The sequence below is a fragment of the Lupinus angustifolius genome, chromosome LG06 (genome assembly GCF_001865875.1).
Source record: "Lupinus angustifolius cultivar Tanjil chromosome LG06, LupAngTanjil_v1.0, whole genome shotgun sequence".
Classification (NCBI taxonomy): domain Eukaryota; kingdom Viridiplantae; phylum Streptophyta; class Magnoliopsida; order Fabales; family Fabaceae; genus Lupinus; species Lupinus angustifolius.
The window spans coordinates 1,087,999-1,114,683 of record NC_032014.1 but is presented as its reverse complement, the minus strand read 5'-3'; the positions used below and the strand labels follow the sequence as shown (position 1 = coordinate 1,114,683).

At 32.7% G+C, this 26,685-nt stretch overlaps 4 protein-coding genes across 8 annotated transcripts; all 4 read left to right on the top strand.

Annotated features, from left to right (window-relative positions):
• LOC109348677 (geranylgeranyl pyrophosphate synthase 7, chloroplastic-like) lies at positions 1,944-3,240 on the top strand. The gene has a single exon (XM_019589200.1). It carries the CDS (start codon positions 1,976-1,978, stop codon positions 3,086-3,088), a length of 1,113 nt encoding a protein of 370 aa, XP_019444745.1. The 5' UTR covers positions 1,944-1,975; the 3' UTR covers positions 3,089-3,240.
• Positions 5,705-8,119, top strand: LOC109348674 (UPF0496 protein At2g18630-like). Of its 5 annotated transcripts, XM_019589192.1 has the most exons (5): positions 5,705-5,943; positions 6,070-6,147; positions 6,334-6,387; positions 6,449-7,645; positions 7,779-8,119. In XM_019589192.1, the coding sequence occupies exon 4, from the start codon at positions 6,456-6,458 to the stop codon at positions 7,593-7,595; it is 1,140 nt and encodes a 379-aa protein (XP_019444737.1). In that variant the 5' UTR covers positions 5,705-5,943; positions 6,070-6,147; positions 6,334-6,387; positions 6,449-6,455; the 3' UTR covers positions 7,596-7,645; positions 7,779-8,119. The 5 variants fall into 5 exon arrangements, with proteins under 5 accessions (XP_019444737.1, XP_019444739.1, XP_019444738.1 ...); XM_019589194.1 differs by having other exon boundaries at positions 5,705-5,837; positions 6,334-7,645; XM_019589193.1 differs by having other exon boundaries at positions 5,705-5,873; positions 6,334-7,645.
• On the top strand, positions 11,901-14,258 carry LOC109348673 (calcium uniporter protein 2, mitochondrial-like). Its single transcript, XM_019589189.1, has 2 exons — positions 11,901-12,544; positions 13,504-14,258. Exons 1-2 carry the CDS (start codon positions 11,984-11,986, stop codon positions 14,005-14,007), a joined length of 1,065 nt encoding a protein of 354 aa, XP_019444734.1. The 5' UTR covers positions 11,901-11,983; the 3' UTR covers positions 14,008-14,258.
• Positions 17,164-18,513, top strand: LOC109348672 (E3 ubiquitin-protein ligase RNF185-like). The gene is made up of 2 exons (XM_019589188.1): positions 17,164-17,316; positions 17,581-18,513. The coding sequence occupies exon 2, from the start codon at positions 17,626-17,628 to the stop codon at positions 18,331-18,333; it is 708 nt and encodes a 235-aa protein (XP_019444733.1). The 5' UTR covers positions 17,164-17,316; positions 17,581-17,625; the 3' UTR covers positions 18,334-18,513.

The window sequence follows — 26,685 nt, the reverse complement described above, 5'->3', positions numbered from 1 at the left end:
TTGAATGTTTGGCAAAAATGTTAAATTTATTGGTGATTTCCATTTGTGTGATTTTTTGTTCTCATTTTTTAACAAAAAAATATATATTTTCTTTGTAAAACATGTGTGTTTCTACACATGTAATAATATTTGTAGGTGTTTACCACCAAACTCAATAAAATATGTAAACAAATAAAAGGAAAGAATATACATAGTGTAATAAATGTTAGAATAATATATTTTTTATTTTAATTAAATATAATATATTAATCATATGAATAACGGGTACTCGCAGGTACAGATACCATAATATCCGTACCCGCTCGTATGTAATACGGGTATTTTTAAAAATCCGTTTATAATACCCGCGGGTACCCGTACTCATACCTGTACGGGTTTTATCCGCGAGTACGGGTTCTTTTGCCATTCCTAGACTTTACGGCTTTCTTTGGTTGAAGAGTAAAAATGACAGAAGAGAAAGAAATGAGCAAGAAAAAATGTGAGAAAGTTAGTAGATTTTTTTTGTTTGATATGAGAGAAACTTTAGATATAAATTATTCAATGACAAAAATATTCATACACTAAAAATGATAAAAGATTTATTACTTATTAAAAAATTATGAATTACAATTTTAAAATTATTATAAAAGGTATACTACTGAATTTTTAACAATATTTATGAAGTAACAAAATATAAAAGAAAAATAATAGTGGAAAAATGTGTGTTAAAATAAATAATAATATAATGTAGAGAATAATTAAAGAAATTGATTTTGTCATTTTATAATTTCTCTCACTTTCTCCTTGCGTATGGAGAAATAGATTATTGGGGGGTTATTCTTGTGTTTTTTACATGTTTTACGATTGAGTAATGTAGCAGCCCTAAAAATTAAATGGCAGTTTTTGGGCCTTGATAAAAAGTGAAAATAATATATGTAGTTTGTGTATAAATTTTATATATATTACTATATTATTAATCATTTATGTTTTTTTCTTCAAAAAAATGAACATAGATATATACTAAGTAGTTATTAACTCATGTCACTAAACATATTCTCAAGCTATTTATAACTATAATTAAAATATATTATGCTTTGTAAACACAAATACCATTCATTAAAAAGTATGTTAATTAAAAGTTTTTTTTTAATAATATCAAATGTATTCCTCACTCTTTCAGGGATTGAATCATTGACCATTTCGTCATCTTAAAAATCTAACGAGTTCTTTACTATTGGATCAACATATTGTTGGTAATGTAATTAAAGTGTGAAGAAAAAGAAATTATGATCACTTTTTTAATAAGGAATTTTATATTATGTATCATGAACATTTATTTAGTTTTTTATTATTATTTAAAAAGTATTTTTCATAAAAAATCATATATTTATTCTCCTAGTGTGTCATTATCATCAAAGCCTTAAAGATGGAGTAATAATCCTCTCCATATTTTATCAAAAAAATTGTTAAAAACATTGAATATATTAATGTACTCTTTTTTATTTTATTTCATATCATACAAAATTCAATTCTCATTTATCAATAAGGACAACACTTGTTATGATAGAGACAATAAGAAAGAATAGAGTAAGAAAGTATAAAATGTCCCAAGATACATTCCATTTCCCCTCACCTACCATATTTTTTCCTAAAATAGATTGATAGGTAAAAGAAAAAAATGGAAATATTTCTGTGTGAATAAGATATTTTCTTAGCCAAACTTTGAAAATAAAGATTACATGTCATATATATGTCTCATTTGTTATTTCAAGCTAATAAAAAATCATCATCATTTAAAAAATTATTATAAATATAAAAATTAATATTTTAATATTATTTCATAAAATTTAGTTGGTTTATTATTAGAGTCGAATGTTTTCTAAACTTTATCCCATGCAGCACTCACGAACCTTTGCTTCCAACTCCATATATAAGCAGCAGCTACTGACAGAGCAACCAGACAGAACAAAGTTACACACACAAAAGAAAAAACAAGATGACTTCTGTGAATCATGTTACATGGGCTTCTCCTTGTTCCGTATTCCACCCTCATCATCCCGTAACCAGATTCAGATCCCAGAATTTTAATCCCTTCCTTCATGTACCCATTTCCTCTGCTACCTTTAAAGAAACAAAAAAACCATTATCTTTCACTGTTTCTGCCGTGGTTACAAATCAAAACACTGTCACAGTTGAAGAATCTGAGAAAATAACTACTTTCAATTTCAATGCCTATATGCTTGAGAAAGCTGATATTATTAACAAAGCCTTGGACGCTTCTATTGCATTGAAGGAACCGGTGACAATCCAAGAGGCTATGCGCTACTCTCTCCTCGCCGGCGGCAAGCGTGTCCGCCCCATGCTCTGCATTGCCGCCTGCGAACTCGTCGGCGGCCGCCAAGAGATGGGCATACCCGCCGCCTGCGCCGTCGAGATGATCCACACCATGTCGCTGATCCACGACGATTTGCCATGTATGGACAACGACGACCTGCGGCGGGGAAAGCCCACCAACCACAAGGCCTTTGGCGTGGACATGGCCGTGCTAGCCGGCGACGCCCTGCTCGCGCTCGCATTCGAGCACGTTGCAGCCGCCACGAAAGGGGTGTCGCCGGATAGGGTAGTTCGCGCCATCGCGGAATTGGCCAAATCTGTCGGCGGCGAAGGACTTGTCGCCGGACAAATTATGGATATACATTCAGAAGGATTATCTGTGTCTGAGGTGAAATTGGAGAGGCTTGAGTTCATTCATATTCATAAAACTGCAGTGTTGCTTGAAGCTGCTGTTGTGTTAGGAGCTATAACTGGTGGTGGATCAGATGAAGAAATTGAAAGGTTGAGAAAGTATGCTAGGTGCATTGGATTGTTGTTTCAGGTTGTTGATGATATTCTTGATGTTACAAAATCTTCACAGGAATTGGGTAAAACAGCAGGGAAGGACTTAGTGGCTGATAAGGTCACATACCCTAAACTTTTAGGGATACAGAAGTCTAAGGATTTTGCTGCTAAATTGATCGAGGATGCACATGAACAACTCTCTGCTTTTGATCCAGATAAGGCTGCTCCTTTGTATGCTTTAGCCAATTACATAGCTTATAGACAAAATTAGGCTTTGGTTTTGGGTCACAATTGTTATGTAGGAAATTGGGTACATAATATTCTCGATCTTAGAAATGGAGGCGTATCAAATAAAATCCCATTCCTCCAACGTGTTTGTGTATCCTTCTGTGAATTTCTAATAATAAAACTATGCTTTCTCTATCATTTTGTTTTTTAGAATTTTGATACATGTTTCTCACTGTTAGTAAGGACTAAGGAGTTTTCAACATATTGAATGGATGAAGTTATCATAACATTTTTACATTATAATTATTTCGGGTTCATATTTCAAAACAATTCTGCTAGACAGTGCAAGTTTAAGTCTAATTTTTGTTGCTGAGTTAAGTACGGTCTGTTGTTGATATTAATCAAATGACTTGTTGTAAACATAAGAAAGGAATATAGTAAATTATGTCACATTCGAACCCGATTATATCAGTGCAGGACAAATTGGCGTTAATATTTTAGCCCGCAGAAGCAATCAATTTGATATTTAGATCCAAACCTGGTTAACCACCAATTTCACCCAAGATTCCTTCTAACATAAAATGAAACTCTTCGATAATGTTATCTGACATATCTCCTTATTTTTCTTGGATTCTTTCAATCCAAGTGATCGATTGCCATTTGTTAAAACTAAAGATAAAGACATGTTTGTTCTTCATAATTAAATAATGTTTTATTAATTATTCGTCTGCACCTGATACTCCAAGAGTGGTGGTGTGTGTAATGGACAGCATAACATTCTGTTGTTGCATGATTCAACTTTAACAATATCAATATTATTAGTTCTACAATTCTACTACTAGTATGTGACAAGTTTGATCTATCTAGTGCAGCTAGCATTGACTTAGAAAAAATATATTTCGCCTGATGTAAGTGTAAAGGAAGACAACAATATTTGACAAAAAATTGATATCTTTCATTAAATTATTAACAACATCTTCTAGCACCTAGCTCTCAAGAAGACTAACTTTGAACTCAATTTTTAATATGCTATTTTTAAAAAGAAATTATAGTATGCTTGATGTTCCTAGCTAAACCATTCTTAGAACAAAACTAATTTGTGTGTTCTCCATTTGTTTTTTCGTGTGCATAAAAGTGTTGGCCTATATGTACCAAAAAGGTTGGCTGAATTAATTTAAGCTGGGAATTGTGAAGCATGTCCAGATGAAAGAAAATTCCAGCATTCAAAAAGGGAATGCAACAACTACAGTGATGGAAATGCAAGCATAGGAAATAGCATGGAACATGTTGGTATCTTTTCTCGCTTAAAAGCTTAAAATTGACCGTTTGCTAACTTGTCACCATGTTTCTTAGAATATTTTGAATCTGGACTTGTATATATTTTGCAATTTAGACACAAATTATCTACCATCTTGATACAATGTTATACAGCTTGTAATTAATTATTGTTTAGTGATAAAAGGTACATAGACTGAACTATTACAAAGGGTTTGTATGAAAGGGACTCATTTTTAGTTCAAATAATTTGGTTGTACGACGTATAATCTCTTCAAGGATATTTCCAAACACAGTATACTTTTCTTTATCTTAATACATGTGCTTTATATTTTTTTAAGGAAAGGCTACTATTCATGAACAATGATATCACTAATCAAATATATCTTTTTAGAAATCTCTTTAAATATTTTCTATTTTTATTTAATAATTATAAATTCTTTTATTATTTGGATTAATAGATATTTTGTTTTTTTAGATTGAATAAAAATTATTAAATCAATAGAAAACATTTAACATTTTAAAACCTTAAAAACAAAAGGCCTATAGTCCAATCCTCTAAAAATCGATTGAGACCAGAAAAATCACAAGTTGAAAGTGGATGGTGTGGGGTAGTTTATTGAATTGAAAATATTTAAATAAAAGTAGTTTATCAAATATTTGATTAATCAAAGTGATAAAAAATCTTATGAATTGACTTGTCAACTAAGACCCATAATTAAATAGATATTTTTTTAAAGGACTCTCTAACCAATCAAGACCACACATTATTTTTTTGTAAAATAAATGTATTGATGACTTATAAATCCGTTTATGAATGTTTCCTAATGTAGATACTTTTTACATAATACTTCTTTTATATATTAAATTTTAATTATTATTTAAGAATGGCTCTACCAGTTTGCTACTTCTTATTACTTTTTAACGTGACTATTCCAGATATAGTTTAAAATTTTCTTGAAATATTATTAATATTGTGTACTTTTATTTTATGAATTAATGTGCTATGCACTTCTAAGTTGGAGATATTCATGGATAATTTCTTTTTGACCACTAGTATTTCTAAAATAAGTCCTATAAACTGTGAACATTTTAATCTTTTTTCTTACATTATTTTTAATATCTTGTCTATTTGTTATATACTCTTTTCCTTTTGTATATCACATCATCTGGCATGTATATTCTTCATTCTGCGGTTTAATAGTGTAAGATCTCATTAAATCTTATAAAAATAACCACAATATTAATGTTTCAATTCATTAAAGTGATATTGATTGAGTGAGACAGACACAAAATTCGAAAATTATTAATTGTTTAGCCAAATGAATGAGGGGTTAGTACAAAGAAACTTCATCTAGCATGTATATATTTTATTTCCCACCATTTCACAACACGCTTAGTGGAACATCAGCAATGTGTTGACTATTGACCTTAAAGCTAAGAAAAATGGACCAAAGACTCATCTCAATTCTCGACCCTCTGCAAAGGATGAACTAGCAGAGTCGACAATTGTCATGGTTTGGAAAATTGCAAGCCCTAGTTGTTCAATTACAGTAATAGCCTTAGTAATTTTTACTATCTAGATCTAGATACGTTTTCATCCTGTTTCCAGTAAATGCTTCTGTAAGTTAATTACTTTCAATTATCACAATTTTCCTATAATTGGTCATCGATTTCCTTCTTGATTCTCATCATGTTTTTATTTACCTTCAAGCTTGACCACTGCTTCTGTTTTTCTTCAATTTGTAGCTGTTTTCTGAGTTTCTACTGTGGATGGAATTCAAGTCAGAGGCACCAATTTATTCTTTGATTTCAGCTGAAACCCAGGTAATCAAAACTTCTAGGCTTGCCATATATATGCTTAAAAAATGAAACTTTGTTTTTGGGTATTTTATAATTAATATTAATCAGTACCATATTATGTTTCCTCTTGTGAAGGGTTGCTTTTTAGGTTCTGGATCTGGTCAAAGTCAAAGCATCATGTTAAATTTTGAATCTTTTGTACTTGCTTAGGTTATTGACTATTCGTCATTGATTGAAGGGAGAGGGAGGAAAGACTAAGCTGCTCTTTTTGGATTCAGTGTTTGAATTTAGAAGGTGGGTTTGATCTTTTTGTGCTTCTCAACTCTCTGTCAATGATGGGAGGTCAATCCAGCAAGGCCGCTAGTACTGATGTCCCATTGCCGATGAAAATGGGTAACCATTCTCTGTATGCTTCTGATTTGAGCTCTTATGAAGCTGCATGTGTTGAAGATCCAAGTTTGCAATCTTTCGATGCTACCATTCAGGAACGCACAGGCAGGGTGATCACTTCGCTTGCTCATGGCGTTGAGGTCCGTTCCTTGTCTATTGACTCGTTGAAGGAAGTGACGGGCAGTATGCTTGAAATGAATCAGGAAGTTGTCAAAGTTATTCTCGAGTGCAAGCAAGATATATGGAACAAAAAGGACCAGGAGCTATTCTCCTTGGTGAACGATTTTTTTGAAAATAGTCTACATACATTAGACTTCTGTAATGCTCTTGAAAAATGCTTGAAACGAGCACGTGAAAAACAGATCATAGTTAAGTCGGCAATGACTTATTTTGAGGAAGAGTCACAAAATGGGGTTGAAGGGTCGGTTTATCTGAAGACTTTGCAGGAGCTTAAGAGTTTCAAGGAAACAAAGGACCCGTTTACGGAAGAGTTTTATTCTCTGTTTCATTCAATTTATAAGCAGCAAGCATCGATGCTGAAGAAATTGCAAATTAAAAAGCAAAAGCTTGATAAGAAATTGAAATCCCTCAAGACGCTGAGGAGGGTGTCTAATGCTATTTTTGTGGCTGCTTTTGTTTCGGTGCTGATATTCACAGTGGTAGCAGCTGCTCTTGCTGCGCCGCCTGTCGTAACAGCTTTGGCTGGTGCATTGTCTGTTCCACTAGGCTCTGTTGGAAAATGGTGCAACTCACTATTTAGGAAATATGAGACAGCTTTAAAGGGTCAAAAAGAAATAATCAGCTCAATGCAAGTTGGTGCTTACATTACATTGACAGACTTGGACAACATTCGAGTGAGTATAGACAAATTGGAAATAGAGTTTGAATCCTTGTTGCAGAATGCTGAGTTTGCTCTTAGAAATGAGGGTGCTGTACGGCTTGCAGTCGATGAAATTAAGAAGAAAATCGAAACTTTTGCGGACATCATTGAGAGTTTAAGTGAGCAGGCTGACAAATGTAGTCGGCAGATAAGGAGAGCAAGGACAGTGGTTCTACAAAAGATTATTAAATATCCCGGTTGACAATCCTTTGTGTTTTATTTATGACCAGCATCTTCTTTTGCTTCAATAAGGTACTAATTAAACACCCAGATTATAGCTTCTGAGGTGTTTAATACTTGATAAATTTTGATATATTAGGAGTACATAGTTATTAATGCTGTTGTTGCTTAATTGTTTTTTCCCTCACTCTTACTCGTTTGGCAGATGCAATTGAACAACATCTATGGGTTATAATCATGGAATCACGCGAAGCTCAACCAAACCTGGAACATAGTCTAGGAGAATTGGTGAAAATTTATATGCAGTTATGCACTCTTTTCTCAGTTGGGGGACTCCACATAATGCCAGTGATTCATGATTTCTTTTTTTCCAGATACAAGAAAGTGAAATATAATTTCTTGCATGTAAGATAAACTTTTCTGGGACACCAAAATTGGACAAGAATCACTCGTGGTATTCCTTGTCTTACCTTCTTTTAGTTCATCCTTGTCCTTGAAGTTGGGTGATGATTCTCATTAATTTTTGGAAATATATTAGGTTTGGTACCTCCTTTTGAGTATTTTACATGGCTTATTCACCAATCTTTATTGCATGATAGCCCTGTTTTAATTTATATTCAATAACTCTTGGAACCTTTGTTTTTTCGTACACTTGCATGATCTAGCTTTTATTCTTGACATTCTTTACTCAAGAACTTGAGTCCCCGATCCATGACAGTTCACTTAATGTTTTTTTATCAGCTCTTGACTCACTCTCATTAAAACTTAAAAGAAAAATTTTACGCACAATTATGATATTCACAATATTATATGAGACTGAATGTTTGATGATAAAATGTCAACAATAGAAGTGATAAGAATGTTGTGTTGAACGAGTGGATATACTAAATAATATATAATTTATGAATGCATTATAGAGAAATTTGGGGTAACTATTATTGTAGAAAATATGATAGAATCGTGCCGTAACTGTGTTGGACATGTGTGGAGAAGACCGTTGGAAGTCCTAATCAGAAGAATAGAATGAATCTAGATGCAAGTGACCACCAAGAAAAATCATACGAACGAAAGATTTATAAATAATACTTTGTCAATGAACATGTTATATAGTAGAATATTATGGTATAACCGACATTATATAATGAAACTAAGACTTGATTGTTGTTGTTAAGTGACTCTCACAACATAAATAGATTTCTTTTTGATATAAACCTATCTACCAATTTAGACGGTGAAAGCTCCATCAGGGGTTAAGGTTTTGTGTGGACTGAGACTATTGTTATTAGCGGAATAAACACTATCGATATACTTTGTAGTCTAGAAGTGTAAAACGCTTAACGTTTTGTACCTTGTTATGGCGTAGTGTGTATTATATTCAGCAATCAGGCATCATCTGTTTTTTGCATTGCTCGGCTACAAATTTTCTTTGTAATGTTGTTTGGGATATTTGAAGTGTTTGATCTGCCCTATGGGTTTGTAGTTTTGTACCATTTTCTCCTTTGTTAAATTTAGAAGCTATGACTCTATGAAGAAAATACTTAAAAATCTGCGTTGTTCATATAACTATGAGTAGTTGTGTTAGTCTTCATAAGCTTTTCCTTTCTTCTTACCAAATAATATATTTAGACCAGACTCTGACCGGGGATTCTCCAATTACTTGGGAGTTTTAGTTCTTTTTCCTATTTATTAACTCTCTCACTCCTCATACATATCCAATTGTAAGATTTCACACTTGAATAAACCCAACACTATAATCTAATTTTTGTGTACACCTTAATCTATTGATTTGAACATAATACTCATATTTATTCTTTACTCTGTATGTCCTCTTTATGTTTTGTTTAGTTACCGAGAATAATGGGAAAAGGATGGAAGGGAGAAAATGGGTGGATTTTTGTATTATATGATAGAAGAGAAATGAGAAAGCTGTTAGATTCTCTTTCAATTTGTTTGCTTCCATTATATAGTTAGAAAAGGATAAAGTTTTTTACAATGTTAGTACATTATTTACTATTGATTTATATTACTTTTACTTGTGAGTGATTGTTAATTAACACATAAATATTAAATGATTTATTGATATTGTAAAAAATATATAAATTATGGGTGTATACATATTAAATTTATTAATGAATAAGCTAAGTAAACAATTGTAAAAATGAACTTCTGCTACATTTTTAAAACATAATTGGGATGAAGCCCAAATGTTAATCTAAAATTAATGTATTACATGCGAATCTTTTCCATTTACATATTTTCGTAAGCATGCCCATTCTATCTTTCACAGCTGTTTTTTACGGGTTTTATATAAAAGAATTTGTCGTGCGAAACAATTACTTTATCCACAAGTTAACTTTTAAATGAACTTTTTTCTAAAATATTATACTCAGCATACCAAACAATGTAGAATATTTTGGTCCATAACACAGTCAAACAGGTAAAGCCATAAATCATCTGATCCCTCCCACCCCTGAAAAAGAAAACGTAGTAAATGAGATGTGGACACTCTAGTTGAATCTTACTCTAACTAGATGTCACTATCATCTACGAGTATATTTTTTTTTCCGTAAGAGTATATTATACATGCGTTGTAAGATTTATGTATAATCACTAAGAGTATATTTTTGACGAATCAATGATAATTAAACATAAAAAATGGATAATAGAGTAATAATATATGAAACTCATATCTATCGGTGCATATATTTTTTCCTTCTTTGTTCCTAAATATTCTATTGTAGTTTGTTTTCATTTGGGGCTTTAATCCCTCCAAATCAAAAAGTTAACATAAGCATTCATATTCATAACAAAAGTAGAATAACCCTGTAATAAATAAATAAAGCAATTTTTGCGTTTTGATTTTTGAAGCGGATGGTAATGATGGTTGAATTAGTAAGATGTATCATGGTAAGCAAATGTTTTCAATTAAAATGCATCCTCTGCCACATCTGAGCTGCACTGTTTTTGGGGGCCTTCTAGTGGAGGCCTTATATTCTTATATCTTATAAAATCTAAAACATAGTTGGACATTGTGGACGCGGAAAAACACAAGTAAAAGTTTTCAACTATTTATGGCAAAGAAAAATTAACAAAACATTTATTAACAGAAATTAATTTTGCTGATGATTATAAACTTGCCTAAAACATAATTTGAATCAAGTAATTAATAAGTGCAACTATACTTGTGACATTGCGTGAGAAGACAAATGAGTGACCTAGTCTCCAGAAGGCATTATGTGGCGACACGTTCGCGTGGACGCAACAGCTTTCTGGTTGCCACTCCCACATTCTCGCTTTCTACTTCTCTTCTTTGCATCCACATCTTTCCTTTTTCCAACATCTATTATTTTCTATTTTAAGCTCCAAAACAATATATATACTATTAAGGAAAACAATAAAATAAACACCTCTGTGTAATTTATGTTTTCTTATTTTGTTCTCAATATCTTTTTATTTCTACCAAAAAATATATAATATTATTTTCTTATTTTATCCTTATTATATTCTTATTTTAAAAGTGTATTTAAAAAATTGAATATTAGACCAATTGAATAAATTCAACCGTAAATTTAGCGCAAAAACTTGTATTTGAATTTATAAAATACAAACTATACATTACAAATGATAGGAAAACTGGTTGACAGGCACGACACTGCATGTCAACACGCTAGTAATAATAAATTGGAACCACATCCTCTCTTCCTCGTAACATTCCTTCTTTTGTTTTTAATTAGAAAAAAATAAGGAATAATTAGAAAATATATATTGTAAAATGTGTATTTATAAAAAATATAAAATTGAAGAGATTTTGTGAAATTTTCCATTTGGTTGTTGTCGTTTTTTCATATTTGCCTCCCTAGTATTAAAAATTATCACTATCAATAAATTTACAAGAGACAAGATTAGATATCTTCTCGTGAAACAACTTTTAAAAATTTCAATGATATTATTCATCTTTTATCTTTTATGAATTAATATTACTTATTTATTAATGACTTTAAAAAATAATAAATATAAACAGTGATAGATGTACGAAAATTTCCAAAAACATTAAAGTTTGAAAATCAAAACTCAATTGTTGATAAGGACGTGCAAGCTGATACCGGTCCTAGTTACAACCTAGTCAGCACCACCCTAATATTAATAATTCGTATGATCCGACGGTTACAAATTACAATCCACCAATCCCTTCCTCATCAACCAACCACGTGTCCGGTCACCCTCTATCTCACTCACAATCCAATTTATCGCAAGATACATTGAATATATCACGTGTTTTTCAACAAACCTTTATGTGAGTTCCTTTCTTATGGGGGCAGCTATATAATAAGTCATCATCTTTCAATAATAACATTCGTGTTTGTGTAATTGTGTTTCTCTTCTTTCTAGAGTGTTCTCTTTCATTCTATAATGGCGTTGAAGAAAACCCTTGTCCAACGTCTCTTCAATATTTCCAAAATCTCATCACAAACGCTTAATAACTGCCGCATTTCATCTTCCTCCGTTCACGGCAGAACCTCTTCGAATCCGACCCGACCCGAAATTGAACCCGAGCCAGGAGACAATGCTATCTTCCGGAGATTCATTCACAAGCGACCAGGGTTTCAACCGGAGACTCGGTCATCGGCGTTTTCCGGAAGCCTTATCGGGAAGTTGAGGGATATGGATATTACCCGAACCCGGATCCGATTGGAGGGGTTGGCTCCTCCGGTGACGGAGAAGGTTGATGAATTGAGGGAAGAGGTAGTGACGGTTGAGGATGCGAGAAAATTACTAAAGGCAGCGCAAGTGGAGTTAGTGAAATCAAGGTTGAGGGAGATCCAAAAAACTTGTATACCTGTATCCGAGTTCTTTCGGATCTGCTCCGAAAATTGTTCGGATCGAGATCAAGCGGCTAGGATTGCAAAGATGTTGGATGAATCTGCGGCTGTGATTATTTTGGGAGATGTTGTGTTTCTCAGACCCGAACAGGTTAACTCCTATATCTTGTTTTTTTTGTTTAATTGATTTTCGTTTTACTTCAATTCAATACTATGTTTGGATTTTGAGTTTGATCGTTTTTTTTGTTTTTAATTGTATTTGTCTTATTTGTTTTGTTGGGTTGTGTTTTAATTTGTGGGTTGAATGCAGAGGGGGTGATGATGGACATAAAAAATAGGTCCTTTTTTCATCATCGCATGATTCTCATTTTACCCCATTTTTTTGGAGACTACCGAAAACTGATAATCTTTTTATGATTATTTTGTGTGTTTTTCCACAGGAAAATGAAACTTTGTTGTTTCTCAAGATGTAAAAAGTGTAAAGCATTCTACAGTTTGAGGTGGTAAATTAGGGGGCTTTAAAGGACCGCAAAAAGCCTACCAGCTTTCTTCTATCACAATCATTCTCATTCATTCACATTAATCTTACTTTGGGGCTTCAATGATGGGAAATATGGTTTTTTTTTATAAAAATAATAATAATTGATATTTTGGTTCAACTGGGATATTTTAGGAGATGTGATTAAGTTAAAAGTTGGACTCTACATCCCTGTCACTGGCAATTCTCTCTTGTTACTAGTTTTTTTTATTTTAAATTTGCTGGTTAAGGCCATGGCATTCCTTCTCCTTACTTAGACTTAGGATAACCACATTTGACAACAGAAAATGGAAGAAGAGAATGCTCCTAAATGTGAAAATTGGGGTTCTAAAATATTATTCTTTAGGAGGGTGGATGAAAGGGTATTTCGTGGTGCAAGTAGGTTGGTCATAATTCATTGGTTCTTAAGTGTAGTCATTTTGTTATCTTATGTTAGTATTTCTTTTAGGTACATTTGCAAAATGTTTTAAATTCACAATAAGTTTGTCATGTGTAATTACTAGAGGAAAAACCAAATGGTAGTAATAGTTTAAGCCTAGCTTTACCCAAACTTTTTAAAATTTGTGATGCAGGTAGCAAAAGCCATCCATGGTCTACTCCCACAAAGAGGAGCCAAGGTGGAGGAGTCAATAAGAAAAGAATTCGAAGAAATGGAGAGAAAGAAGTCAGCCATTGACAACCGAGCCGACACATTGGTTCGCCGTGAGCTATGGGGTGGGTTAGGTTTCCTTGTGGTGCAAACAATGGCATTCATGAGGCTCACGTTTTGGGAGCTTACATGGGATGTGATGGAGCCAATATGCTTCTATTTGACCTCAATGTACTTCATGACTGGCTACACATTCTTCCTAAGGACCTCAAAAGAACCTTCCTTTGAAGGGTTCTACCAAGCCCGATTCCGCACGAAGCAGAAACGCCTTATGAAGCTTCACAATTTTGACACAGAAAAATATAATGAGCTCAGGGCTGCGTGCTCTCAATCCACGCTTCCCAAATTTGATTCCTTCGCTGCTCACCCATTTGACCGTCCCCCCCAACATGATATGGAAGGTATAATTGGCCTTAAAGAAAAATAACTACATAGATTGCTCTCAGCAGCAATATTTATATTTACTAACAGCAGAACATAGCAAATAGCTGAGAAATTTCGGGGTTAAATAGCCCTTCATCTTTTTTTTACTTCTTAGGATTTCAGTTCAGTTATCACCGAAAAACCATGAGAAAAAATGTTGATTGAGAATAAATAGATTTGATTACGGTGATGTGAACTTGATGTGGCTTTATGTACAACTGATGCAGAGTGATCTTTTTAATTTTCCTTTATTTACATTACCTCTGATTTTTAAAGCAAACTTCTCAGCTATAGTCGTTGAACACACTTTGGCTGGTATTGTGCATTTAACGGGAAAATGAATCATATAACCTGTTCAATTGCTTTGATGAAAAACTAGAACCAAAATCAAATTTTGGTGTCACTTGAAGTCTATATATCATACCATCATCAGGCTACTAGTTTCTTGGACAGTTCATATATATATTCATGTGTGAAAAAGAAAGGTTTTGTGAACGTCGCAGGATATTTCCCCACCCACAGGCCACAACAAAGCTATTCTGTCATTACGCCTAACGACTCGCACTGCAATGGAGTGATGGACTCGCCATTAATTACTTGTTTTTAAATGGACTATTATTAATATGTAGATTATAAAAAATGTTAAAATTAACTAATTAAATTATTTGACTACATTTGAAAATAAATTAATTTATTGTAAATAAAATTTATGAATGATCATATATATAGTCCAGAATAAAAAACCAAAAATATCTAATAAATAGGGAGAGTATTACCTTGTTCTTTTCCAGGAGAAGAAGCAATGATAGTATCTGAGGAATAATCGTAGGTGCCTTTTTAAGTTTGCCGTCAACCGATTTTACCGAAAATTTATTAAGTTAAAAAAAACGATTTCAGTTAATAATGGTTTGATATAAAATGTGTCTATTTGCGGACCAAATTCTAGATAATTATATTTAGAACTATAACATAAATACTATTTATATATGCTTAGTGGATATCCTTCTAACAATCTATCCACTTTGTTATCAAAACATACAAATACCAAAAGAGTCTAATGAGAATATCTTATGATAATCGTGAACCTTATTCCAAATTATAAGGTGTAGCAGCCGATACCATCCACCATCTGTTGTTGCCATCGCCCTCCAAAGGGTGTGACCATCATCACCTTAGTTTAGTGGTAATTCTTGATTTTTAACTCAAAGGCTTTGAAAAATGTATAGAAATGGGATGATATAAAATGTTGTCGTGTAAGATGAGCGTGAAACTGGATAGGTAAGAAAGGTATGAGAATATTGTTTTTCTTTGTTTGAGTGTTCCATTTTTTTTATTATGGTATTGGGATGGGTAAGCTCACACTTAATGATATTTCAATTATACAGTGTTCACTTCTGGTCAGTTTTATTCTAAAACAATAAGCTTGTTAAAGTATTTGGACCAAATTGATCACATATATAGCATGAACAATGAGGACATAATATAAAGAGAAAAGCATGCATAATGGGTCTGCATTTTTGCATCCATCACAAAGTGGATACCATCATTCGCTATATATTGATCATTACTAAAGAAAATACTATAATAATAGCAAACAAAGAAGTCATTTGTCCATGGTGCAGCCTTTATGAATCGTATCATTCACATTGAAAAATTATATGCATGAGATATCTAATGTTAGCACGTACTTGTGTGTACTGGCATTATAAGAAAAAGTTCGACTTCATGCCAATTTCACTTGTAAGACGAGTAATTCAAATTTAGAAGTTATGATACCTATTCACTAGGCATGCTTCTTCAAATTAAAAGAAGCCTCGCGCGTTATACAGAGTAAGATGGCAATAGTCAACACTTAACAGGAGCCACCACAAAACACTATCTCTTATCAATTATGCTGACAAAATAATTTTAATTAATTACAGCATGATGGGATAATTAGGATTCAGAATACAGTGGAGGATGATTATTGGGCAGGTGGGGGCAGCTGCCCCCACTGAATTTTTCCCTACTGAAGATATTTGGTGTTCAACAAAATGTGTCGCTTCATTTGTTACTTGTTGTGATTAATCATAAAAACATTTCATTATTAAATTTTTAAATTATAAAATACATTTTTTCAACCGATCATAATAATAATATATAGAGTGATATAATTTTTGGATAAACATATGCATTCAATTTACCTACACCAAATAACATCTTTAACGAGATACTAATTGGATATTTCTTTAATTTGAAGTGTGATAAGTAAATATGATCCAACTTGTGTGTCATTCTAAAAATTATACATAATGATTTAATTCTCTTACACATGTAAATGTTGCTTATAATAATATGACTTCATGTGAGTTCGAAATTAATTTACACTTATTTAAAGAGATTATTTATTATATATATCCTAAGAATGCTTATAAGACATTTGATATTTGATAATATATGTATTTTTCTCCAACAATTATATGCTATGAATTTTAATGAGTAAGAGAAGATTAGTTTTAAATGTCAATTTAAATATTTTATTCTTGGTGTCGTTAGTTATTCAAGTTTAAAAAACTTTCTACAATTCATTGTTAGTCATATATTGTTTTATCAAATTATTCGTCTTATCTTAACTATTGTGATTCAACTAACTCTTGCAAACAATATAACAATGTATGTTTCTTTATATTTTTTGTTATTAAATTAATTTAGTTATAATCTAATAATTTTGGTTTGTAATAGAGATCAATGATTATATAACCTGCATGTATTTACTTAATCACAATTTGGGAAAAGGAGGAGACTTGAGAAATCGGTTTCACCATACCTACTTCTTAACATTGGTATTTTTTTTACCACGTTGATGACTTTATTTTGTAAAAAAACGTATAAACACAAAATAAGCAAAAATAACATATACCAAACATGTTATCCTCATACTAATTTTTGTGATTGGTCAAGTTTTGGGAATTTTTTGTTATATTATTTCAGGTTTGTATTGGGTTTGTAGTTCACAGACCTCGATCCATCAACTAACGAATTAGAGGCCCAAACTGGTCCAGAAGTGAAAGTGTTTGGATTGAAAAGTAGCGTCGATAAATTGTGTTTGAACCCTTCACATCTTCATTGTCCGTAGAACAATATAAAATAAAAAAACAAACAAGCTGAATTGTCATTTGTCAAGAATATGAAATCAGAAAAAACCTAGAACCTTCCTTAAAGGTTTTTTTTGACAACCAATATTTTGAGGCTTTGCACTATAATTCACATTTCCAATCAAATCCTCTTCTCTTTTTCGTCTTTCTCATCATTTGTCTTTCCCTCATCCCAAATCGTAAGTTTTCTCTCTTTCAAAACCCATTCTTCTCTATATTTCAATTCTTGCGCCATTTATAATTTTATATTCTAATATGTTTTCAGGTGAGATCTGTTTATGTTCCACTTTTATTTCATTTTCTCTTTGTTTTCCCAACCACTAGTTGACACTTTCAATCCATAGATTTATCCTGTTTTTTTCTTTAATTGATCAATTGTGTATCTTCGTGAAATTCGTTGATCTATTGTTTATGACGATACGATATTTATCTATGTTGATTAGATTTGTGCATTTATACATCTGAAGAAGAATTGAGTGGTTAGAGAAATGGCGAGTAATGGTTTTGGTAAATCAACGACGTCGTTTTCTCCACCAAGCCCATCTTGCTCTGGTAATAATAACAATGACGCTGGTGATTTTGAATGCAACATATGTTTCGATTTAGCTCAAGATCCAGTTATCACTCTATGCGGTCACTTATTTTGTTGGCCATGCCTATACCGTTGGCTCCATCATCATTCACATTCTCAAGAGTGTCCGGTTTGCAAGGCTCTCGTTCAAGAAGAGAAGTTGGTTCCTCTTTATGGGAGGGGAAAGAATCAGTCTGATCCCAGAACTAAATCTTATCCCGGGATGGAGATTCCTCATCGTCCTTCGGGGCAGAGGCCTCAAACCGCACCGCCCCCTCCTCCTAATGCGGCTGGTGCCAACCCTTTTGGGAATATTGGTTTTGGATTGATGGGAGGGTTTATTCCCATGGCCACTGCCAGTTTTGGGAATTTTACCCTTTCAACTGCTTTTGGTGGTTTGATACCGTCTCTGTTCAACATTCAGTTCCATGGGTTTCAAGGTGCCAATGTGTATGGGTCGACTGCGGGTTACCCCTTTGGGTCTAACACGTTTCATGGAGGGGGGAATTCACATGATTTTTCGCAGGGAACTGGTCAGGTGCAGAGGCAGGAGGACAATGTTTTGAAGAATCTGCTTTTGTTGATTGGTTTCCTTGTCCTTCTTACTGTCATTTTTCTGTGTTAATCATTCTGCATTGAACTTGTAGTAATGCTTTTTGTTTTTTCTCTATAGAAGTTATTGTGTGTACTGTGTAAATGTGTTATTATTTGAGAGAATTGTAGGCTTGTGAATGCTTCCTGTTTGACTCTATCTTTGTCATTTTTTTTGACATATGGAAATAATTAATATCTCTGTACTCTAATACTTGATCTTTCAATTTATGAAGGTCAGTAAAGCTTGTTGATTTTTAAATTTTGGTAAAACGGTATGAAGATACGCTGCACTGTTGCTACTAGTTCGTAGCAGAGTTTGTCTGTCATTTTTTTAGAGTTATCATCATTCATGGCTGCTAATTAACAATATTAGTTGCTTACCTCCTCAAGGGCTAGTTGAGAGGATGTACTTTTGAAAATTTAGAGGACGTCCAAAAGGTGCCCTATCGTTATGTGGTTTGTTTAATCCGTAGACTAACTCCTTCGTCCATTTCTTATCCGTTTAGTACAGATTATCAGGCTCAATGTGGAAGAGAGTCATAACGTGATTTTGGGTGATGAATCGATGACAATACAATCCTCTTCACAGGTTGTCCGTTCCCTCTTTTGGTTTAGTTGCAAATTTAGAACACGGGAAAGTTGTAAGGATTATGATCTGAAATGTAAGTGTTTAGAAATTGTTAAACTCGTTTGTGATTGTCTGAAGAGTTAAAATAAATGAGGACAGTTCGTTGCCACTAGTATATGTGAGGTTCATGAAATCGTTGCTCAGTTATGTGAGCCAAGTCTTCAAGAACCTTGACTCTTTTGATGTTGATGTTATATTGCTATGCAGTTTATGGGTACCTCTACACATGTTGGAAACATTGCAATTTCAGGGAGAGTTACTCAGTTCAAATCCCACTAACCCGTTGTCTAAATAAGCAGAATAGTTATATTATTAGTTTTTTGTTGTTTTAGGAGATCTTAACATCCTTTGAAATAAGACTATTTTCTTCAGTTATGGAGTGACATGGATTGCAGTTTTATATTTTAAATCTTAGCGAGGTCCAGCTACCACTACAATCAATCCATCGGGGATGATGATATAGTTTTACTGTTTTGTGCTGGTGTGGCGGTGCTTTATCATTGGTTTTGTGTGCCCAGATATGTGTAGGATAATATGCTTCAGTTCTTAACTTTTCTTTCAGGTATTAGTATTTCAATTCTTCAGGAGGACAACCTATATAAAAAAGGATATTCAAATGGACATGAAAACTCTACTCCACTTAGGAATTATTACTCGACACAGTCACGCCCACAACTGATATACTAAGTCCAATATTTCGGCTCAGTTTACTAGCACTAAATTCTAGGGAACAATGATCTGAGAATTATTGGAAAAAATATATTACATGGAAACCCAAAACCGTTTCTAAAAGATTAGCGTTACATTTTTACAGCACAAGTGGAACAAACGTACATAAACCGTTTATAAAGATTGAATCTATCAACATAAACTGTTTATAAAGATAATAAATTGTCCAATTTTTACATCCTCAAACGTACCTGTATAAATAGGGAATCCCCATAGAACAAACACTTCCTGACCGTAAATAGTGGGAATCCTCAGAGGTATGTGCAACCTAAGCCTAGTTAATGTCCCGAAACCATTTAGTTAGATATATAGAAAGATCACATTTGGTTGCAAATTGCAAGCACGTGAATGGGCTACATACATAGAAATAGTGCTTTAGCCCAAATGGGTTACTAGGCTCGAGCTCCATTAAAATGCCAATACCTGATACCCATGCATTAAATTTCCATAAATACCCGAATCCAAATCTAACATAAGAAAAGCAGAAAAATGTCCACTATGACACGCTACAAGTCCTATATCGATGAGGCTATTGTACACACTGATTAGCGTAGAGTGTTAATTATACTTTGGAATACACTGATTTAGGGAGAGAGGATTTAATCTTGACTTCACATACCAAGAGACACAACTTGTAAAGCTGCACCACACACATCCCCAAGACCCCGCCCCTACAAATTTTGGCATAACACTCAGATTTTTTTTTCCCATTCTCGCATCCATGCTTTTGCATATGAAGCTGTGACCTCTCTTTTTGCAACACGTGTCACGTCACTTACAATGCTCACTACATTTGGACCACAGTTCCCCACGTGGCTGTGGGAACCCATGCCACCTGGACCACCTTATAGATATATCCTTCTATACAGTAGCACAAAACCCCATTTGTTATCCGAATATATGCACAACTCTTATTTCATAATTAGTCTACTCTATTTGTCATGACTTTATGATTTGTTAAAAACAAATATTTAAATTAAAATTTAATTTTTAAATATTTTTTGATCATTTATAGTTTATGACATATAAAATGATACTCATTTTGAACTCGTTATCGCAAGTGCTATCTATGCTTTCAATAATTTCATGTCGTTTTCCCTATGGGGCCATGCCTTAAAGGCCTCCCAACCTCAGCATCACTCCACCCATAATTTTAAATGCTTTTTTTTTCTTTTGCTGTTTTATTTTATTTTTAAATTCACATTTATTACTTGACACACTTAGTATTTCCATATCAACAAATTTGATATTTGAAATGAAGAAGATAAAGAAAAGGTAAAACTAAAGAAGAGGAAAAGTGTTTTTGGGGAGGGGTGAAATTATATTATACGGTGTTTGGTGGACCCATCGCTTGAGAATGTTGGTCCCTTAGTAAATGTAATCCTCTAAGAGACAATGACCCTCTTCAGAAAGGACATAGTTTTTTGCTTCTGCACTCCCAAGAACAGCAACCCTTCAAATTAACATCATGACTCTGATTGCCTAATTAAATATGACTTTCTTCAGAGTCCAGGATAAGAATAAAAAATAGTTAAATTTTATTGAAAAACTAAACATGTAAGAGTGATGGTCCCTTTTCTCATTAAGAAAATCCACTAAACACATACTCCTATTACATATTGCATTATTGTCGAATGCTTCACAATGAACTTTTGGCATTCACCTCCGGGTTTAGTTATCTGATGCAATAGCTACTACGTATTCATTATATTTGATAATCAAGCTATTAATCAAAGTGCTTACTTATGCTTGTTTATTATTATATACATAAACCTAATAGGAAATCTAACACGGATATAGTTTTATTATATTTGACTATGAAAATCGACTATTATATTATCCACATATCCAACACCTGTTCTATGGGCAGGATACCTTGTATTTGCTTACCTATTTATCAAACATTTATGTTTTTTTTTACATTCAGAATTGACACCTTGTGTATGACACCATATTTTTTATACAGGTGTTGTTTTATATCATTATACTCCTATATGGTATATACCGTATACCATATACAATGTAAAGTGGCTGTTGCGTTGCGAAAGGTGGGTTTAGTAACCCCTTTGATGCTTGGCTATGATCTATATTTTATTGAAATTGCCTTGATTTAAAAAGAAAATGAAATAGGTAAGGGGATTGTAGTTTATGTATGATAATAAAACTCTTATTCAAATTCCACAACTTGTTTATCAATGGGTGTTGGTTCAAGTGGTACATGTTTGATTTCCCTTAAGCAAAGTTTTGGGTTCGAGTATCGTAGACGGAAAAAAATACTCACTGGGAGAGTTAGCCCTACATACCTATTAATGTTTCTGGCTCGAACATAATTGTCTCCGGTGCGATGATACATGTCCGAAACAAATAAAATACCACAACTTGTTTACTTAATTTCTCTAAAATAACACCTAATTTAAATACATATATTAACAAGGTGGTGACCTTATTCTACGATTTTCTCTTACTAGAGGTTTCGACTTGAATGGATTTCAACCTTTTAGGGAGAGGAACCAAATTTTTAAGAAGAAACTATGTTTGATGGTGCAAGAGAGCCACGAGGGTTAATTTAAAGCATAATTTAACCAGGTTTTGGTTGCTTGACATCATAGTGTATCTAGTCATATATAGGTCCCTCATTTGAGGGAAATTGTTGGTTAGGCGTTAACATCAGTAGGTAAGGCTTTTCCCTATTAATTAAGACAATAATTGTATCCCACCATCTTGGATTAAATATTTAATAATTAAGTAGGAAATCTTAAGAAATAAAAAAATCAATATTTAGTATATGATGTGTTACATAATACAATTATTTATAATTTAATGAAGTTGAAGATTGGAGTTCTTTTATTCTTTTTAGAGAGAGACAACATTAACATGCGTAAATATAATCTTTATAATATATATACTCTAGGTAGGTTTATAAATGACGCGTGACTAGCTTGATTTGGTCGATAATCTTCACATTACTAATTGTAAAAAATCAGGAAGAAAAAACTAGATGTAAGTAGAAAAAAAGTCAAAACTAGTTGAAGGGGAAAACATTTTGAGAAGATAAAAATAACTCTTTTCACAATGTGTGGCTATACAAGTATAACGCCAGAAAACATGTCCTTATATTAGGGTAGGGATGAGAACGGGCACCGGCGGACGTGAGTAGTACTTTCCCGTGCCCAAACCCGTAATATTTGCGGGTATTCAACGAGTTTTTAATTTTAATCATATATTTATATAATTTGTAATAATCAATATGTAAAAATAATTGTTAGATGAATAATATGATATTTATATGATAAATTTATGATCATAGTCAAACATGTATCATTTATTATGAAATAAAAATAAAGAATATAATCTTAAAATAATAAGAAATATATATAAAAATTTAACTGAAAACTAAATATATAAATTTGTGGGTACTCGCAGGTGGTTATCACAAAACTCGCTCCCGCCCATAAGCTATTATTACAGTACCCATTACGGGTATTTCCACGGGTACCCAAGAGTCGAGTTTTTTTGTCATCTCTACATGAGGGGTTGATCTAATTTTGAAAGATCTTCCACACTTAAAAAGGAACAAGTTCAAATATAAATATCGACCTAATCAATTCATAAATGAGTGATACACACCCTTAACTCATCTCAATCAGTTCCAAGCATACCCTTAATGGCTAAATGCTTCAATGTTAAAAGGAAGAGTGAATTGACGTACTATGCACAAAATATGCGTTCAATTAATGTCTCATAACCCATTTATGTCTTAAAACTAGTTAAGCAGAAAGTGAAGTGAGGTTGTGGTCACGCCCCCAAAAAAAGAGTAATGTAAATGTAAGTGTGCTCAAAAGCAAGAAGAACAAGATAAAGCATTTGGAAAAGGAAAGGCATAATTTTACACTAAAAAAGGGAAAGGCCAGGGCTATGATTTCTGAGGCTGTGAAGGTTGAAATAGAGAGGGTGGAGACTAATGATGAGTTTTGCTTTTGTCGTGCTCTAACTTTCACTTTGCATAACTTCCTTTTCCATCTCCATTTGACAAAAGAGACAGTTACAAATTGGCGTTGACGCTTCCTCGTACATCAATTTGTTACTGTACTTGTCTTACCGCTCTTCCCACTAGGCGTTTTCTCCCTCATTTCTTTCTTTCATAATTATTACCCTCGACACTTTTTCTTTGGTCTTTGCTTTTGTCCCAAACAGTTATGAGTTCATTAAACTTAACTTACTTATAATTTTAATCAAATGAAAATTTCAACCAAAATCAATTAAATTCATTAATAGATTTCGATCCATCACTGTCATCCGGATGGCTTGGTTGTTTGGGATGACCTTCCCTCTAACCAAGCAAAGATATAATCAATTAAAGGGTTTGGGTTGAGCCATTCCCCTTAAGCCATATCTCCCCTTGGGATTACTCCCCGTTTGATACGCTGCCAACAACGCATTGTCATGTCACTTAGGATCCCACCTACCCTTGTCAACACGACAAAGACAAAATGCAATATGACTGTCAGACCACAAGCTACAAATCAATTATGCACAGGGTACGATCATGCCAAATCCACCTGATATAAGAAAAGCAGCCCCAACAAGTCAGGATAGTCAGTGATGCCAACAGTCCCTCCAGAGTTACGTCACCCGACTCAACCACTATAAATAGGGACACCGCCAACTGAAAGTTTATTATTAGAACTCATCATTTGTCATTATTATTCAATACTTACTTCCCATACTCTCATTTATTGCTCCCGAGTCAACCTTCTCCCAGATTCCGAAATAGCTCTTACCCGAATACTAAAATGTTATACACAAACCTCCAATCCCACTAAACTGTTCATCCATAAAATTAGTGTAAAGTAGTATATCTTTTCATTTAAATACAAATTGGTATCTCCAAATTTCAATTCGTCCGGTTATTATAACCATAATAATCAATTTAGTAAAAACACCCATATGAAGAATAAGATGCATGATATTGATATCATCATTGTATTTAATCACCACACCAAAGAAGCTCTTGGACAATTTGAGAGCCTCCATAAATCTTAGTCATGAGAAAAGCCAAAAAAATAAAAACACACCGAAAAAGAACTCTATCAACAAAACCCACCAACAAACCGAAAAACTGAGCTGGCTCTATAATTAGTGCTTCACAGCAATAAAGAGTACCAAACCAAAAGTCTGCCAAAAGAAGAACAAAACCACAGCCAAGGCAAATGGTATCTATATGTCTCAATTATACAGAGACCGTTTGGCAGCATCTTAATGTAGGGACAAAAACGGTGATTTTAAAGATTACAACCCTGAATTTAAAAAAAAAAGAGAGGCTATTTTGATAATTGTACCGTTTTATATAGTTTCTATTTTTAGATAGGTGTAGAAACAGGTTTTGCTAAAGAAATAGGTCAGTTATGTTAGTGACTATGAAACAAGCAGTGACGGATTTTAATCTAAATTTTAGAGGGAGCAACAATATTTAACTATAATTTTATAACTAAAATTAATTGAGTAACGATGAATATAAAAAATTATAATTGATAAAATTTTCAGTTATTTTCTTTTCACTATAAATTACTATCTAATCTACAAGAAATTTATCTTATATCTTACTACATAATTTTGTTTGATTGTTTTTGTTATTGAAAATGATATTTATATAGTAATTAAATCATAATAGCTAAAATAAGCCGAAACAATATATGACTAACAATATTGGTTGATAATTTTTCAACCTTGAATGACTAAAGACACGAACAACAAAATTTTGAAATTAACATTTTACACTAATCTTTTGTTGCTCATTGAAATCCACAGAATAGATTTTTGACAAAAATACATATGTTATAAATATTAAATGAAGTATAAGTATCCTTAGTGTATATATTATTAGTACATAATTTCTTTCATGAAGTGTAAAATAAAAATGAACTTAAATGAAGTCATATTATTATAAGTAACATCAACAACTATACGTATAAGAAGAAATTTTTATCAATTATGTATAATTTTAGAAGGATAACACAAGTTGTATTATATTTATTTTTAATTTACAAATGTGTATCTCTATAAAGAGTTTATATATTATGCGGGACAACAAATATATTACAACAAGTAAAAAGGTAGAAAACATTATTTTAATAAAAAAATTAAAAATTCAGGGGTAGTTTCCCCCACTTGTCCTTTCAATGTTCCGCCCCTTGAAACAAGTATGTTGTTTTATTATAAAATAGCGATATATATATGGGTTGTCCGTATGCTCGTTTTGTCTGTTTTAAAATGGATATGACATGTCATTTTATCTATTAAAGATATGTAACATGTTTGTGTCCACTTAACTTTTGTAGACATATTGCAGAGTGTAAATTATTTTTGATAAGATTCACTATAGTTCTAAACTACAAATTTTAAAAGTCGATAACTCAAACTTAAGATCATTCTCAAATTATATTCATTATCAAAAGGAATAAGATAATATATTCCTAATGTTTTATCTAACTAACTAAATAATTCTCAATGAGTAATGTAATCTGTTTTTCTTTGATTATCCAATTACATTATTTCATATTATTATGACTCTGATTTGGGACTATTTTCGTTATAATTTTCATCATCATTTTGGGATAAAATGAGTACTATTTACTGTTATGATTGTTGCTTTAAACTTTGAGGACAAAATTTATTGATCCCGGAAGCAAAACGAGCGACATAATATGTACCTATACTCCAAGGGAATCGTAACAAGTGATATAGTTAAGTTGTACTGTGTGTTTATATAAGTTAGTCAATGTGACCTAAAAACAAGCTAAAGAGACGTTTTGAATCCCGAATAAAACTTTTGGGTGCAGCTAAAGTGTAAACTTTTGCCCCTCTCAAAATACACTACCTATATAGCAGATAGTATCAATATAATGTAGCGAAAAATCCGAACAACTACACACCATCCCATTGTAAATATGTTAGCCAATATAATTCCTTAATCTCATACAACTTTTTTCAATGTCCATTGCTGATAAATAAAAAACTTTTTTCAGT

What these genes read in the sequence shown, in the direction of transcription:
- LOC109348677 (XM_019589200.1), top strand. Translation starts at nt 1,976, where the DNA reads ATGACTTCTGTGAATCATGTTACATGGGCTTCTCCTTGTTCCGTATTC.
- LOC109348674 (XM_019589194.1), top strand. Translation starts at nt 6,456, where the DNA reads ATGATGGGAGGTCAATCCAGCAAGGCCGCTAGTACTGATGTCCCATTG.
- LOC109348673 (XM_019589189.1), top strand. Translation starts at nt 11,984, where the DNA reads ATGGCGTTGAAGAAAACCCTTGTCCAACGTCTCTTCAATATTTCCAAA. An exon ending in TGTTTCTCAGACCCGAACAG is followed by an intron (nt 12,545 to 13,503) that starts GTTAACTCCTAT and finishes TTTGTGATGCAG; the next exon opens with GTAGCAAAAGCCATCCATGG.
- LOC109348672 (XM_019589188.1), top strand. Translation starts at nt 17,626, where the DNA reads ATGGCGAGTAATGGTTTTGGTAAATCAACGACGTCGTTTTCTCCACCA.